Raw genomic sequence first — 13,805 nt, 5'->3', positions numbered from 1 at the left:
CTGGAACAAGATCACTAGGAACAGTTGGGTTCTGGAGATTATCCATCAGGGAAACTCCATAGAGTTCCTCTCCTTCCTGCCTCATAAGCCCCCTTCCTGGTCCCCCTTCAGGAACCACCCTCACAAGGTAGTTCTTCAACAGGATGCAGAATCTCTTTTACACTAAGGGCCAATAAAGCGCATCCCATTTTGTTGCCACAGGAGGGGGTTCCACTTCCCACATTTCCTAATTCCCAAAAATGATGAAGGGTGGAGACCCATCCTGGACCTTTGGCAACTCAACATCTTTATGCGAAATCTGATATTCCGGATGATTATGTTGGCATTGATAATCCCCTCCTTTCAGAAAGGGATGCAGTTCATGACTCTCCATATGAAGGACGCGTATTTGTATGTGGACATTCACCCATCACACAGGAAGTTTCTGCATTTTACAGTTGGCCAGAAACACTTCCAGGTGAGATGCTAGAGCTATATGGTATTTCCATACCTGGATGATTGATTCCTGGTAGACCAACCTCATCAAGTGGTCAGGTCGGTGACAGGGTTTCTCTACAACTTTTAGCTACCCTAGATATTTGCATAAACAAAGAAAAGTCCATTTTATTGTCCAGTTACCCACAAGGTCAGTAAACTTTATTGGGGTGATGTTGGAGCATTCCTCCCTGCAGACAGGTTTCATACAATGAGCAACCTGATTTCACGTATTACCCGCAGACTGCAGTGCACAGGTGTCTTTCACTGTTAGGCCACATGATGCCGTTTACCAGACTCCAGCTGCGGTGTCTGCAAGCTTGGCTCCATTCAATCTACTGACTGAAGAAGGACCATATCAACTCCAAGGTTCCCACCAGAGTTATGACCTCCCTTGCTTGGTGACTGAACCCTGAAAACCCATGGTCAGTGTTCCCTTCAACCCTTCCACGTCCAGGGCCACCATTGTAACAGACATCTCCCTTCTGAGGGGAGCCTGCTTTGCGTGCAAGGCCTTTCTTGCTCATATGCACACTCCATGTATAAATAACAGCCAATATCACCATGGTGATCTATATAAACAAACAGGGAGGAGCGAGATCTTGTCCCCTCTGCCTGGAAGCCATCAGACTTTGGAACTGGTTCATCGAACCACATCACAATACAAGCAGCGTGCCTTCCCAGTGTTCACAACTCCCTTGCTGACAAATGAAGCAGAAGCATCTTGCCAGACCATGAGTGGGAGGTTCACAACACAGTCCTAAGTGAGATATTTACACAGTGGGGTAGTCCACTATGAGACTCTTTGTGTCCCAAATGAACAGAAAGCTCCCCTTATATTGTTCTAGAGGAACCATGGGTTGCGACTCCCAGGATTGCGATCTTCTGCTGTCTTGGACAAACAGCCTCAGATATGCCTTTCTTCCCATTCCCCTATTCCCACTGGTGGTAGGGAAGATACATCATAACAGAGCCAATATCATTCTCCTAGCACCCTATTGGACCAGACAGTTCTGGTTCACGGCACTTCTAACAATTTCTGCCCACCCACCAATCATGATCTTCCCATCCCCAGATCTCCTAACCCAGGAAGGAGGGGAAATCAAGCATCCCAATCTGGTCTCACTCCACCTCATGCCCTGATGTTTGGATGGGTGTCGGAAATAGAACACTCATGCTCAGCCCTCGTTCAGGTGATCCTTTATCAAAGTAGAAAAGATTCTGCTAGAATCTGCTATCTAGCCAAATGGAGATGCTTTTTGGCCTGGGCACAACTCCATCAACATTCTCCAGTTACCTTAAGCATCCCGGTTGTCCTAGACTATCTCCTGTCCCTGAAGTCTTCAGGTCTCGCTATTAATTTGCTGAGAGTACTAACAGCAATTAGTGCCTTCCTCTCTCCGCTGGAAGCACATTCCGTCTTGACTCACCGAGCTACAGTACGATTTATGAAAGTTCTGATCAGTATCCTCCCACCAGTGCTTAGACCCACACCTCAATGGGACATTGACATCATCCTGTCAATACTCACAAGTCTGCCTTTTGAACCCAGGAAGCGTTGGCTAGGAAGGTCAGCAAGCTCAGAGCCATCATGGCGGACTCTCCTTATACAGTGTTTCACAAAGAAAAGGTTTCTCTTTGACTACACACCAAATTTCTCCCCAAGATTGTTTCTGAGTTCCACATCAATCAAATGATACTTACCTGTATTTTTCCTGGAAGCCCCATGCTTCCTCTGAAAATGAGTCTTCACACTGTCGATGTCCGGTGTGCCCTGGCGTTCTACCTGCAAAGAATCAAATCCATTAGGAAATCACCAAGACTTGTTGTCATCATAGCAGAGAGATTGCGTGGGCAAGGCATGTTCTCACAGAGGATTTGTAAGTGGGTTTTAGGATGCATCTTAGAATGCTACAAAAAATAGCAAAAAAATCCTCCTTCTGTGGGTGTTTAGCTAACTCCATGTGAGCACAAGTTGCCTCCATGGCATCCCTATCTGACATCCCTCTGCAGGGCAGCCACCTGGAGTTCTATCCACATGTCCGTGACACACTATGCTTTTTTGTGCCTCGGCTGAAGATGCAGTAGTGGGATCGGCATCTTTGCTACCAGCTTCCTCGCACCTGCCTCCAGTCTGAACACTGCAATCACCCACATGTGGAATACGCATAGGGACCCGCACTCAAAGAAGTAGTGGAGATTACTTATTGTAACTGGAGGTTCTTCAAGATGTGTGGTCCCTATCAGTATTCCCATCCCCTTTCAGATCCTGCTGGATAGGCGGTAAGAAGAGGAACTGGAGAGGCGTCGACCTTCACTGCCTCTTATACCCTCAGTCAGGAGTACAAGGAGAGCTACTGCATTTGTATGGACCAACAGACACTGCTTTGAAGAATTACCAGACTCAGCCACATGGTGCACATGCATACCGTATGTGTGAAATACAGATAGGGACCACACATCTTGAAGAACCTCCAGTTATAGTAAGTAACTTACACTTTCAGGATGTGGTCCCCACAAAACATGGGTTCCAATTGTTTGATGACACCCCATATTGGTTCCAGTGTGGGGTGGTAGGTGACAACTAGGGGTATGCAGTCAGTGGTTTGTATTTTTCTCCCCAGTATTGAAGTAGGCTCTCCCAGGTTATTTGGGTGGCTTGTTCCATGAGGCAATCTACTTCATTGGTGGAGTGTCCTTGTTTAGGGAAGGTGGTTTTAAGTGTGTATCCCAGATGTTCTCTTTGGAGCAAATTCTGTGGTATCTAAGGCCTGGTCTACACTACGGGGTTAGGTCGAATTTAGCCGCGTTAGGTCGATTTAAAAATGAATGCGTCCACACAACCAACCCCGTTCCGTCGACCTAAAGGGCTCTTAAAATCGACTTCTGTACTCCTCCCCGGCGAGGCGAGTAGTGCTAAAATTGACTTCGCTGGGTCGAATTTGGGGTAGTGCAGAGGCAAATCGACGGTACTGGCCACCGGGAGCTATCCCAGAGTGCTCCATTGTGACCGCTCTGGACAGCACTTTGAACTCCGATGCACTAGCCAGGTACACAGGAAAAGCCCCGGGAACTTCTGAATTTCATTTCCTGTTTGGTCAGCGTGGCGAACTCAGCAGCCCAGGTGACCATGCAGTCCCCCGAGAATCGTAGAGCATAAAATGTTTCTACGCTCCCCCTATCATCTCCGTCCCTGAAGTTATCGCAGATTAGAAGGCGAAAAAAACGTACTTGCGATGACATGATTTCCGAGCTCATGCAGTCCTCTCGCACTGATAGGGCACAGCTTAATGCATGGAGGCATTCAGTGGCAGAGGCCAGGAAAGAATTAAGTGAGCGCGAAGAGCGGAGGCAGGACGCGATGCTGAGGCTAATGGGGGAGCAAACGGACATGATAAAGCGTCTGTTGAAGCTGCAGGAAAGCCAACAAGAGCACAGACCCCCGCTGTAACCACTGTATAACCGCCTACCCTCCTCCCCATGTTCCATAGCCCCTTCAACCAGACACTCAAGAACGCGGGGGGAGGGTAGGCTCCGGGCACCCAGCCACTCCACTCCAGAGGATGGCCGAAGCAACAGAAGGCTGTCATTCAAACAGTTTGCTTATTGTAGCCACACTAAAAATCAATGTGGCCTTGTCCTTCCCTCCTCTCCCACCCCACCGGGGCTACCTTGTCCGTTATCTCTCTCTCTTTTTTTTAAATTAATAAAGAAAGAATGCATGGTTTCAAAACAATAGTTACTTTATTTCAAAGTGGGGAGGGCGGTTGATTTACAGGGAATTAAAATCAACAAAGGGGGCAGGTTTGCATCAATGAGAAACACACACAACTGTCACACCGAAGCCTGGCCAGTCATGAAACTTGGTTTTCAAAGCCTCTCTGATGCGCAGCGCGCCTTGCTGTGCTCTTCTAATCGCCTTGGTGTCTGGCTGCTCAAAATCAGACGCCAGGCAATTTGCCTCAACCTCCCACCCCGCCATAAACGTCTCCCCCTTACTCTCACGGATATTATGGAGCACACAGCAAGCAGCAATAACAATGGGAATGTTGGTTGCGCTGAGGTCTGACCAACAGCGTCAGTGAGCTTTTAAACATCCAAAGGCACATTCTACCACCATTCTGCACTTGCTCAGCCTATAGTTGAACTGCTCCTTACTACTGTCCAGGCTTCATGAACAGATCCCCAGAGCTCGTCGCTGGGGAGCAGGAGAGCAGAGTTGCAGGGGAAGTGATGGAGCTGAACACCATGCCCTGGAGGTTGCTAGGAGCAGGGCAGGGAAGACATTCCCAGAGCCCCTGGCCAAGCTACATGTCTGACGAGGACGGTTACCAGTCCTACTGCACCGTCTGCTGCCAGCAGCACCCAGGAGGACCAGTACGGATCCCCCAAGCTCGTCGCTGGGGAGCAGGAGAGCAGAGTTGGAGTGGAAGCAGTGGATGACAACGGGTTAGCAGTCCTACTGCACCATCTGCTGCGAAGGCAAGGAGCTGCTGCTGTGTAGCAATGCCAGCTGCTGCAGGTGCTTCTGTGTCGAATGCTTGGAGGTCCAGGTAGGCAAGGCAAAAGAGCAAGAGCCCTGGAGCTGTTACATGTGTCAACCACAGAAGTGCTATGGGGTGTTATAGCACCGACCGGACTGGAATGTACGGCTGCAAGACTTCTTCACCAGCAACAAAGGACGGGAATATGATGCACCTAAAATCTAAAAAGGCCCGCATATTTCCCAGAGTCACTACCCTTGATAACAGAACATCAATGATCACAGCAGCCCCCACAGTAGACTTGCCCACAACAGCAGCCGTGACGGTGAGCTGCGTGGGCTCCATGCTTGCCGTGGTATGGCGTCTACACGGGTAACCCAGGAAAAAAGACGAGAAACGATTGTCTGCCATTGCTGACGGGAGGGGGCGACTGACAACATGTACTCAAAACCACCCGCGACAATGTTTTTGCCCCATCAGGCATTGGGAGCTTAACCCAGAATTCCAATGGGCGGCGGAGATTGCGGGAACTGTGGGATAGCTACCCACAGTGCACCGCTCCGTAAGTCGATGCTAGCCACGGTAGTGAGGACGCACTCTGCCAACTTAATGCACTTAGTGTGGACATATGCAATCGACTGTATAAAATCTATTTCTAAAAATCGACTTCTATAAAATCGACCTAATTTCGTAGTGTAGACATACCCTAAATGTGTGACTGTAGATAACAGACTTTTTGGTGCATTTGAGGTGGTTACTGGATCTGTGGAGATAAGTGTGGTGATCCATGGGTTTCTTGTATATAATCATTTTCAACTTCTGGGACACTGAGATCAGCTACAATAATGGAACCCTACAAATGACCATATACAATAAGTTGGTTCAGTAAAAGACATTACCTAACCTGCCTTGTCTCTATTAAAACCCAGGGCATGGTAAAGGAAATCAGTTCTAAAGATTAAACTAAACTAGGAACAATTACTAGATGTCATTTTTTCCTGTGCATCCCCAAATATAACTATTTTCCTTTAGGGAATTCTCAAGTGAGTGGTCATGAAATTCTTATTTTTCAAACTGTAGAAGTATATCTCTTCAAAGAGAGCCCAAAAGTTCAATCATTTATAACACTCTTACAAAATTACCTTATTTAAATAATATTATGGATTTTCTCTCTGCTTACATATGAATGAAAAGGTGAAGAGGTAAGTAATTATTTTTACTATTTTGTTTTTTAATGTAGTTATAATTTTACCTCCTAAGGGTAATTTTAGGTGTTAGGAATGTGTATTATTTTTATTGGAGTAGTGCCTAAAGATCCCAGTCGCTGATGGGGCCCCTTTTGGCTAGGCCATGTACACACTTATAATGAGCAGGTAATCCTTGCTCCAAAGAGCTTACAATTCAATCAACTCTTTCAGGGGAAATGTGCAACTTTGAATTTAGCTGCTGTTTTGAGATGTTGCAGATGTATGTTCCACTCAAGTACATGCATGATGAGCGTATCAAAGCCCAGAGAACTTTGCCTTGCAGTACCATAGGGGTGGTTCTTGTGTCTTCTGGCCCTTAGCCCCTCCCCAGGCTATTTAAGGGGAGCACTGATCCAACACCCCTGCGTTCCTTCTCACCACCCATGGCTAGAGTCGGAGCATTTGATGTAGTAGTCTACCTCACTGTTTATTTCATTTTTTTCTGGAACTTTGTTGTATATCATTCATTGTTAGCATAGTTTAGTATTACCCTTAGATTTAGTTGTAGAACTTAGAATAGATAGATAATTACCCTGGGTGATGCCCTCACCAGGGTTTAAACATTGTTCATTGTGTATGTTGGCTATCCCCAATAGTGAACCCCACACACTGTTTGTTGTGCCTGGGAGAAGGGCATGTTAAAGAGAGGTGCTCCATCTTCAAGTGATTTAAAAAGAGCACACAGGTGGCAAGGGATGAGTCTAAAGCAGCACCTTTTAGAGCACGCCATCTGGCCCGCTTTGGCACTGAGGACTTCCACAGATCATCCGGCCCCACACTCTTCTTTGGAGCTGACATAGAATGTTGCTCCTGGCTTGAGGTGCTTCCCCTAAGAAGAATGTTCTCCTTTCTCTGGTCCTTCAGGGAGAAGGTATATCACAATGACTTATGGAATAGCTTGGATGCCTCCTCCACAGAGGTTAAGAGACCATTCAACAAAGTTTTAAGTGACTGATTTCTTTTCTCAGTGACTTTTTGATACTGCACATTTGCAGCACTGCAATGTGGTCTTCCATGCGTACTTTAACCAAATATTATGCTATGATGTCTGCATCCAAACATGGTCGGGGCATGACTTCTGCAGTTGGGGAGGCTTGGCACGAGCACCAGAAGCTCCCTAAAAGTGGGGGGCCACGCCCCTTGCTCTGCTCTGAGGTCCACCCCCACTCGGCCTCCTCCCTGCAAGGACCTGCCCACGCTCCACCCCACGCCCTGCTCCTGCTCCACCTCCCTCCCAGGCCCCCTCACCTGCCGCTTGCACCTTTTCGCTCCCTCCCTCAAGCCCCCTGCCCGCTGGAGGGGGAGAGGTGCAAGCAGCAGGAGGGGAAGAGCCCTCGGGGGAAGGGGAGAGCTGGGGCAGGAAGAGGAGCAGCATGCGCAGGGTAGGGGGGAAGCGGAGCAGCACAGGCGGGGCTACGGAGTAAGAGGATGAGCAGGAGCGGGGCCTCAGGGTGGCGTGCCTCCAGAGGAAGGTGCACCACATTCTTTTTGGGGAGGCTTAGCCTCCCCAGGCCTCTTATACCCGCCACCCATGCGTCCAGATCAGATGCGAATTTTGGGAAGGCGCTCTTGCAATTGCTCTTTAAGTAGATTCCGAGCCCTACTTCCTTCTGATACTACTTATGTATCACCTGAGTGGAACACACATCTGCAACCACGCAAAGAAGAAAAGATGGTTACTTACCTGTAGTGTTACCCTTGTTCATGATGTGTGTACAGATGTGTATGCCACAACCCACCCGTCATCCCCTCTGCATCAGAGTCTCAATTCTTGACATTCAATGCAAAGTGACTGACAGGTATTGGGGCAGCACCAGCCTTAAATAGCTTGGAGAGGGGCTAAGGGCCAGAGGGCACTAGCAGTGCCCCATACAGGTACTGTTAGGCAAAGTTCTCTGGCTTTGGTGCGCTCAGTGCATGCACACCTACATGGAATACACATTGGCACCCACATCTCAATGAACAACAGTTACAGCTCAGGTACATAACTGTCTTTTGCTTGGCAGGTAAGTAAAAACTATTTTACTATAATAGCCTAGTATAGGGATTCCTAATCTTTCAGAGCTGCTGACTCCCTCTCAGAATGTTTTTTGACCCCTTTTTCCAAAATCCACTCATCCAAACTATGATTAAGCTCTATGGGGCCAGATTCTTGAAGGTATTTAGGCACCTACAGATACAGATAGGTACTTTTGAAAATCCTACTAGGTGTCTAACTCCTGTTGATTTGGAGGGGAGTTATGCACCTAGCAGTTTTGAGAATCTTACTAAGTACCTATCTGCATCTTTAAGTGCCTAAACACATTTTAAAATCTGGTGCTAGTAGACTAAACTCAGGACTGCAAAGTGTGAACTCCTGAATACTAATTCTACTCACTGTATCTCCTTGATGATGATTAGAATAATCATGCAAATTAAGTATTAGGATTATTTATATAGCACACTGAAGTAATGAATAATTATTTTTACTATTTTGTTTTATAATGCAGTTATAATTTTTAACTTTATAAATGTTGTGTTCATTTGAAATCTTAAATAGTTTTTCATTTCATACATAAGGAGAATTTATCAACATTCATTCCTTTTTTTTCAGCATATCATACTGATAAAGTAAAGATTAGAGGTTATTATGCATTTAAACTGACTGAAGAAAAATCAAAACCCAGATTTGGATTCTTCACTTCTGATTCAAGAGCCAAGTCTTCAATACAAATTTACAACAACCTGATTAGCAGCAATGGCTTTCCTGCAGAGTATTCTAGTGATCTATGTGATCAATCAGAGGAAAAAACACAGTGTACCTTCTGTTTATTTCTCTCACAGAAGAAGCCTCTGATATTCTTTGGCTGCTGTCTTTTCTCCACTTTTGTCCTGCTTCTAACAATTATAATTTTTCACAAAAGAAAAAGAAGAAAAGTGTATAGGGCAAAAAATTTCCAACACATCTGTCCCCCATTTAAAAAGGGACACAAAGCTACTCTCAACTAGATTCATCACTGTCTGCATCTGCTTTCTGCATAGGATAAAGAGAATGGGACAATTTCTGAGAAGCACTATGTGAGTCACTCCAGTTATGCACACCAAATAACATTCAGTGGAGGAATGGAAAATAATTACACAAGGGAGAAGAAAAACTGATGTTGACGGGTACCAGTGATTTTTATCTAGCTTTTGAAGCAAGTTGAATGGTTTCTCCTTGTGCCTTGGAATGATCTGTTAACTAGTTTGACTTGAAAAGATATTAAGCTGTGAGAACTGATGTGCACTTTTATATGTGAATGTCTTCAAACTAGAAATTTTTGTGATGGACACTCAGATATGTTTGGTCATTGATAAGTTTGTATCTGCAGCTGTTTGCAAATGTGACAGCTTTAAAAAATTCCAGTTAAATTCAACACCAAGGATTAAATAGTTTGGACCAGATTCTGGTTTTAGTTGCAAAGGCATAAATCTGACTAACTTCATTGTTGACATAAATGCCTAACTCTGATACTGGGGCAGTTGAGATTAAAACTAAGGTAATAGCTCCTAGGACCAGTTGGGAACAAAACATTATGATATACAACTACTGCTTGTTTTACCCCCCAGGGTAGGGACAAAAATCAGTCAGTTGTGTACAGATTTTTATTACTGGAAACCATTAAAACAAGCTGTATCTATTAATCCATCACAGAAAATAGATATCCACACAACTATAAGTCATATGTATTTATTTCTGGAAAACATGCTACCTAGCTGAGCCTCCTGTACTCTCAGTAAACTGCCAGTGCAGCCCTCAGTGTTGCAAAGCCTATCATAAAGAAATATGAGAGCAGTTTGTTTAGAAATGTCTTTGCTCAAGAATCGTGTATTCTATTAAAAATGCCATTTTCACAGGCTATCATAGGTGTCTTTCAAAACTACCTTATTTTCACTAAACCTTTTATTTGTGTTTTATAGAGGTTACATTTACTGCCCATTTACTGGACGGGTGCAGGGTTAATTCGATTTAACGCTGCTAAATTCGACATAACCTCCTAGTGCAGACCAGGCCTTACAAACAGCATTTTATATGTTTAGGGATTGACATGCTCCCATTCACTTTGGTTTACTTTTTCTCTTGGCTCATTTGGTCAGTGGACAAAGCGCCCAGATATTATTTCAGCACCCACAGGTTATTTCTATGCTACAAAGTCTTTGGCAGCATAGCTCCCTAGGATAGACGCAGCATACACAGAGAGAAGCTTTTCTTGTGGTGTAGGAACACCACAGCCCCCAAACAATATCAGCTATGCTGCCAAAAGCAGTCCTTTGTGGGCAGAGTTGCAGCTACAGTATTGTTTTTTTTAAAACATACCAATGTCAGTCAGGGGTGTGTTTATTCACAATGCTTGAATTTGCAATAGAAATAGAATAAACTTGATATTCCTTTTGGAAGCCTGCAGTTTGGGTAGACCTAGCCTGTTGTCTGGATAAATGTACTGAATAGGACAGCATGGTGTCATATATACCAACCGTAATTCTGGGTCCTTCTGCTCCCAGGGCAAGTTTGGGTTCTTTGCTGCCCAGCATCTAAACCCCTCATCTCATCTGTGCCTCACCCCCATACAGGGCATGTGCCTATGCTAAATATTTGAAAAAAGAGACCTCTCTGTGGGTTCCTTTCACATATTAAACTTGCCTATGGATAAAAGGCTAGGGTCCAATTCTCTAGTGTGCTAGCCACCTTAGGCTTATTTTCTTCATCCATATCCTCCACCTGATACAGCAGAGTGAACATAGCCACATACTCCCCTTTCCAAATTGTTTTCCCTAAGAGTGTTTGATAAATTCTCATGACACCCCCCCATTCTCAAAAGAACTTGTGGTTTCTTAAGTGTTCCTCCGTGTGTAAGGATGAGTAGCCTGCTACCACTTTGGGAGGAGAAGAAGAATAATCAGCCCCCTCTCTTTCAGTTAAAACATCTGTCTTGGGTACATTGCCCCCCGTGCATGCCACTTTCAGTCACCTGCCTCCTCAGCTCAGGGACATGCTTCTACCACCCCCCCCCCCCCCCCCCCCCACCTGTGGACAAGGTAGCCCTCCCACACCTCACAGGGCCAGTTTTCTGCTACCCTGGGTGGGGACAGAGCTGCAGCTTTGAACGTGGTGCACAAAGCCTGCTGCTGGCCCCCTCCCTTGCAGGGAGATGCTGGCAACCCTCACTGCAACAGCCCAGGGTGGCTGGCTGGCTGGGATGCCTGAGCACTCCTGCAGAGAGGCTATTTGACCACCCTTGGGTGGTCCAGTCACCTTCCCCCATCTTGGCCTCTGAGCCCACATCCCTGCTCCCAGTGCCATTCCAGGGACTCTATCCCAGTTCTCCCTTAATCAGGGCTCCTCCAACACCTCTACCCCCATTGACTGAGCCACAACCCTGCTCCCCACTCACCTCCTGCTGCTGCGTGTACAATCCTAGCAGTGAGCCGAGCTGCTGTGTGCCTGCCACCTTCAGCGGCCTGGCTGGCTGCTGCTGCCACCACCACCCAGCTCCAGCTGCTCACCCATAGCTGTGGCCCTACCCCGCCACTCCTGGATGCAACTGGGGAGGGGGTGACACACTTGGCCCTAGCAGCTGCTGCTGTAGTGTGGCTGAGTTCTCCAGCAGGGCCCCTCCCAGGAATCGTTGCAGCAGCCAGCTAGCTATCCACACGAAAGGGCACATGGACCCCAAGGAAGGTTTTAAATTGAGAGGGGGGGTATGCCAAGACCCAATTGCATGCCATGTGCCCATCTGGCCCATGGGAGGGAGAAGCCCCTCCTCCCTGTCAGGCACATTCCAACATGTAGCACTAGGGCCAGGCTCTTCCCTCCCCCATGTCACCTCCACTATTGCCCCATTCAGCCAATGGGAGGTGAAGAAGCCCCTTCCAGCATGTAGCATAGCCAGAAGGACTCTCCCCTCCTGAGAAAGGGAGGAACTTAGAGGTGATGGAATCAGGACCAACCACCAGTTCATTTTCCAGTAGGCATGAGCTTATGCATACACTGATCATCATACTCATATTCTGTTGAGGAACACTGCATCAGCCAGAGTGACCATGGTTGATGGCATACCAGGCATTGTAAAGTGAAACTCCCAGATCAACCTTGCAACTCCACAAATCTCTGGGGGCAACAATGGCAGGGAGGGCCAAGGCATGTACACCTTCATGCATCAGTGGAAGGATTGAGCACACAACATGCTGGGGTATTTTTGTCCATCCTGGTGACACAGCAGACAGCGTGCAATGCCACTTTTCAATGTAAGAAGCAATTAGAGGAAGGACAGATCTCTGCTGAAGGACAGAGGGAGAAGCAGGAGCTAGGCAGCCTTAACTTAAACTTGTGTATGTTTGTAAAAGATATTCTAGTTAAGCAGAAACAGTAAGTACTGGTTTTGAGGCTTCTCTCCTACTTTGAGAGATTGCATCATTTAAATTTTAACTATGTGGCTTACAAAGAACTGCAGAGCTTTGCATTTATTCCCATATTTCTTTTCAAGGAGTATTTCTTCAAAGCTTATATGAAGAAGTTAATAATGGTAGTGCAGATTTTATACTCAAAGTGTTATGTGACAGGGCTACAGTCACCACAAACTTGTTAGCCCTGCAGTCATACACTAAGAAAAACTCATAACCATGTAGCAGTTCTCTCCAAGCTGATAGATGCTTTGAATATTGTGGGTACCGTCTATTTAGACTTTACAGCAAAGACGCATGATTTCTGCAGTAGTTTCATTTAAGCTAAGTATGGTGGTAGTTAAATAACTGAAAATATCACAACCGTAGTCTTGTTTTTGACTAAGTTCATGAAGGCCTTACTCAATTAAATGGCATGTGTTTGTCTGTAGCCCAGTAACTTTTGAACGTTCTAGTTCTAAATTTCAGAGACCATTGTATTCATCAATGTCCAGATTCCTACTCATTTTCAGGAAACACTGAAGACATCAAAAGGGAGAAAACAGAACACATGAAGCTCTCTAGCCAGTTCCAAGCACCTCATAAATTGTCTATAACTCAAACAACTGGTTGATGGCACCCATTAAAATCCCCTAGCAAGACAATTCTCCTATCTCGTCTCAGCCTGTCCTCCCACTAGTTTAACATGTTCACACCCTTTGATTATTTATTCCTCAGGCAGAAAAATGCTAGGGGAAGAGGGTGACGTGGGGGAGGGAATGGGAGGCACAGAGTCCCTTCCTTGGAGGAATGAGGGTTTGGAGCCCCCACTACAGGGATCAAAAGTGGGGGACTTTGGAATGGGTGGAGGGAAGAATGGGGCACAGAACCCCAGGTGAGGGAAATTTTGAGGCACTGCTATGGGAATGGGGTGCACAAAGAGCTCCTTCCATAGGAGTCTCCGAGAAACCCTGGTGAGGGCACTGCAGGGAGTCCCTGAAAGAGAGAGGGATGTACAGTAGCATATATGGCGTTTTTGGAATGGAATAGAGGGATCCATGCAATGAACTTGGCCTACACGAGCCTAAAGTGTGCAGCCCCTACTGATATTTAAGTTGGATTTTATTCTATTGTCCTCATCTTTAGTCTTCAGTTTATAATGATAACTAACTAAAGAAGCTGGTGGTGAAGCAGGTTTTAG

General features: G+C 46.1%; 1 protein-coding gene across 1 annotated transcript in view; it reads left to right on the top strand.

Annotated features, from left to right (window-relative positions):
* Nucleotides 1–10,047, top strand: part of KLB (klotho beta) — a 44,184-nt gene extending 34,137 nt beyond the window's left edge. The window contains 1 exon segment of the mRNA XM_026647979.1: nucleotides 8,799–10,047. Coding sequence (XP_026503764.1) covers nucleotides 8,799–9,193 — 395 coding nt within the window. The 3' untranslated portion in view covers nucleotides 9,194–10,047.
* Nucleotides 10,048–13,805: the final 3,758 nt, after the last annotated feature.

This window comes from Terrapene carolina, unplaced genomic scaffold (assembly GCF_002925995.2).
Source record: "Terrapene carolina triunguis isolate 2854851 unplaced genomic scaffold, T_m_triunguis-2.0 Scaffold66, whole genome shotgun sequence".
In the NCBI taxonomy this organism is placed as follows: domain Eukaryota; kingdom Metazoa; phylum Chordata; order Testudines; family Emydidae; genus Terrapene; species Terrapene triunguis.
The sequence above is the reverse complement of the archived record's forward strand: the minus strand, read 5'-3'. Positions and strand labels throughout refer to the sequence as shown.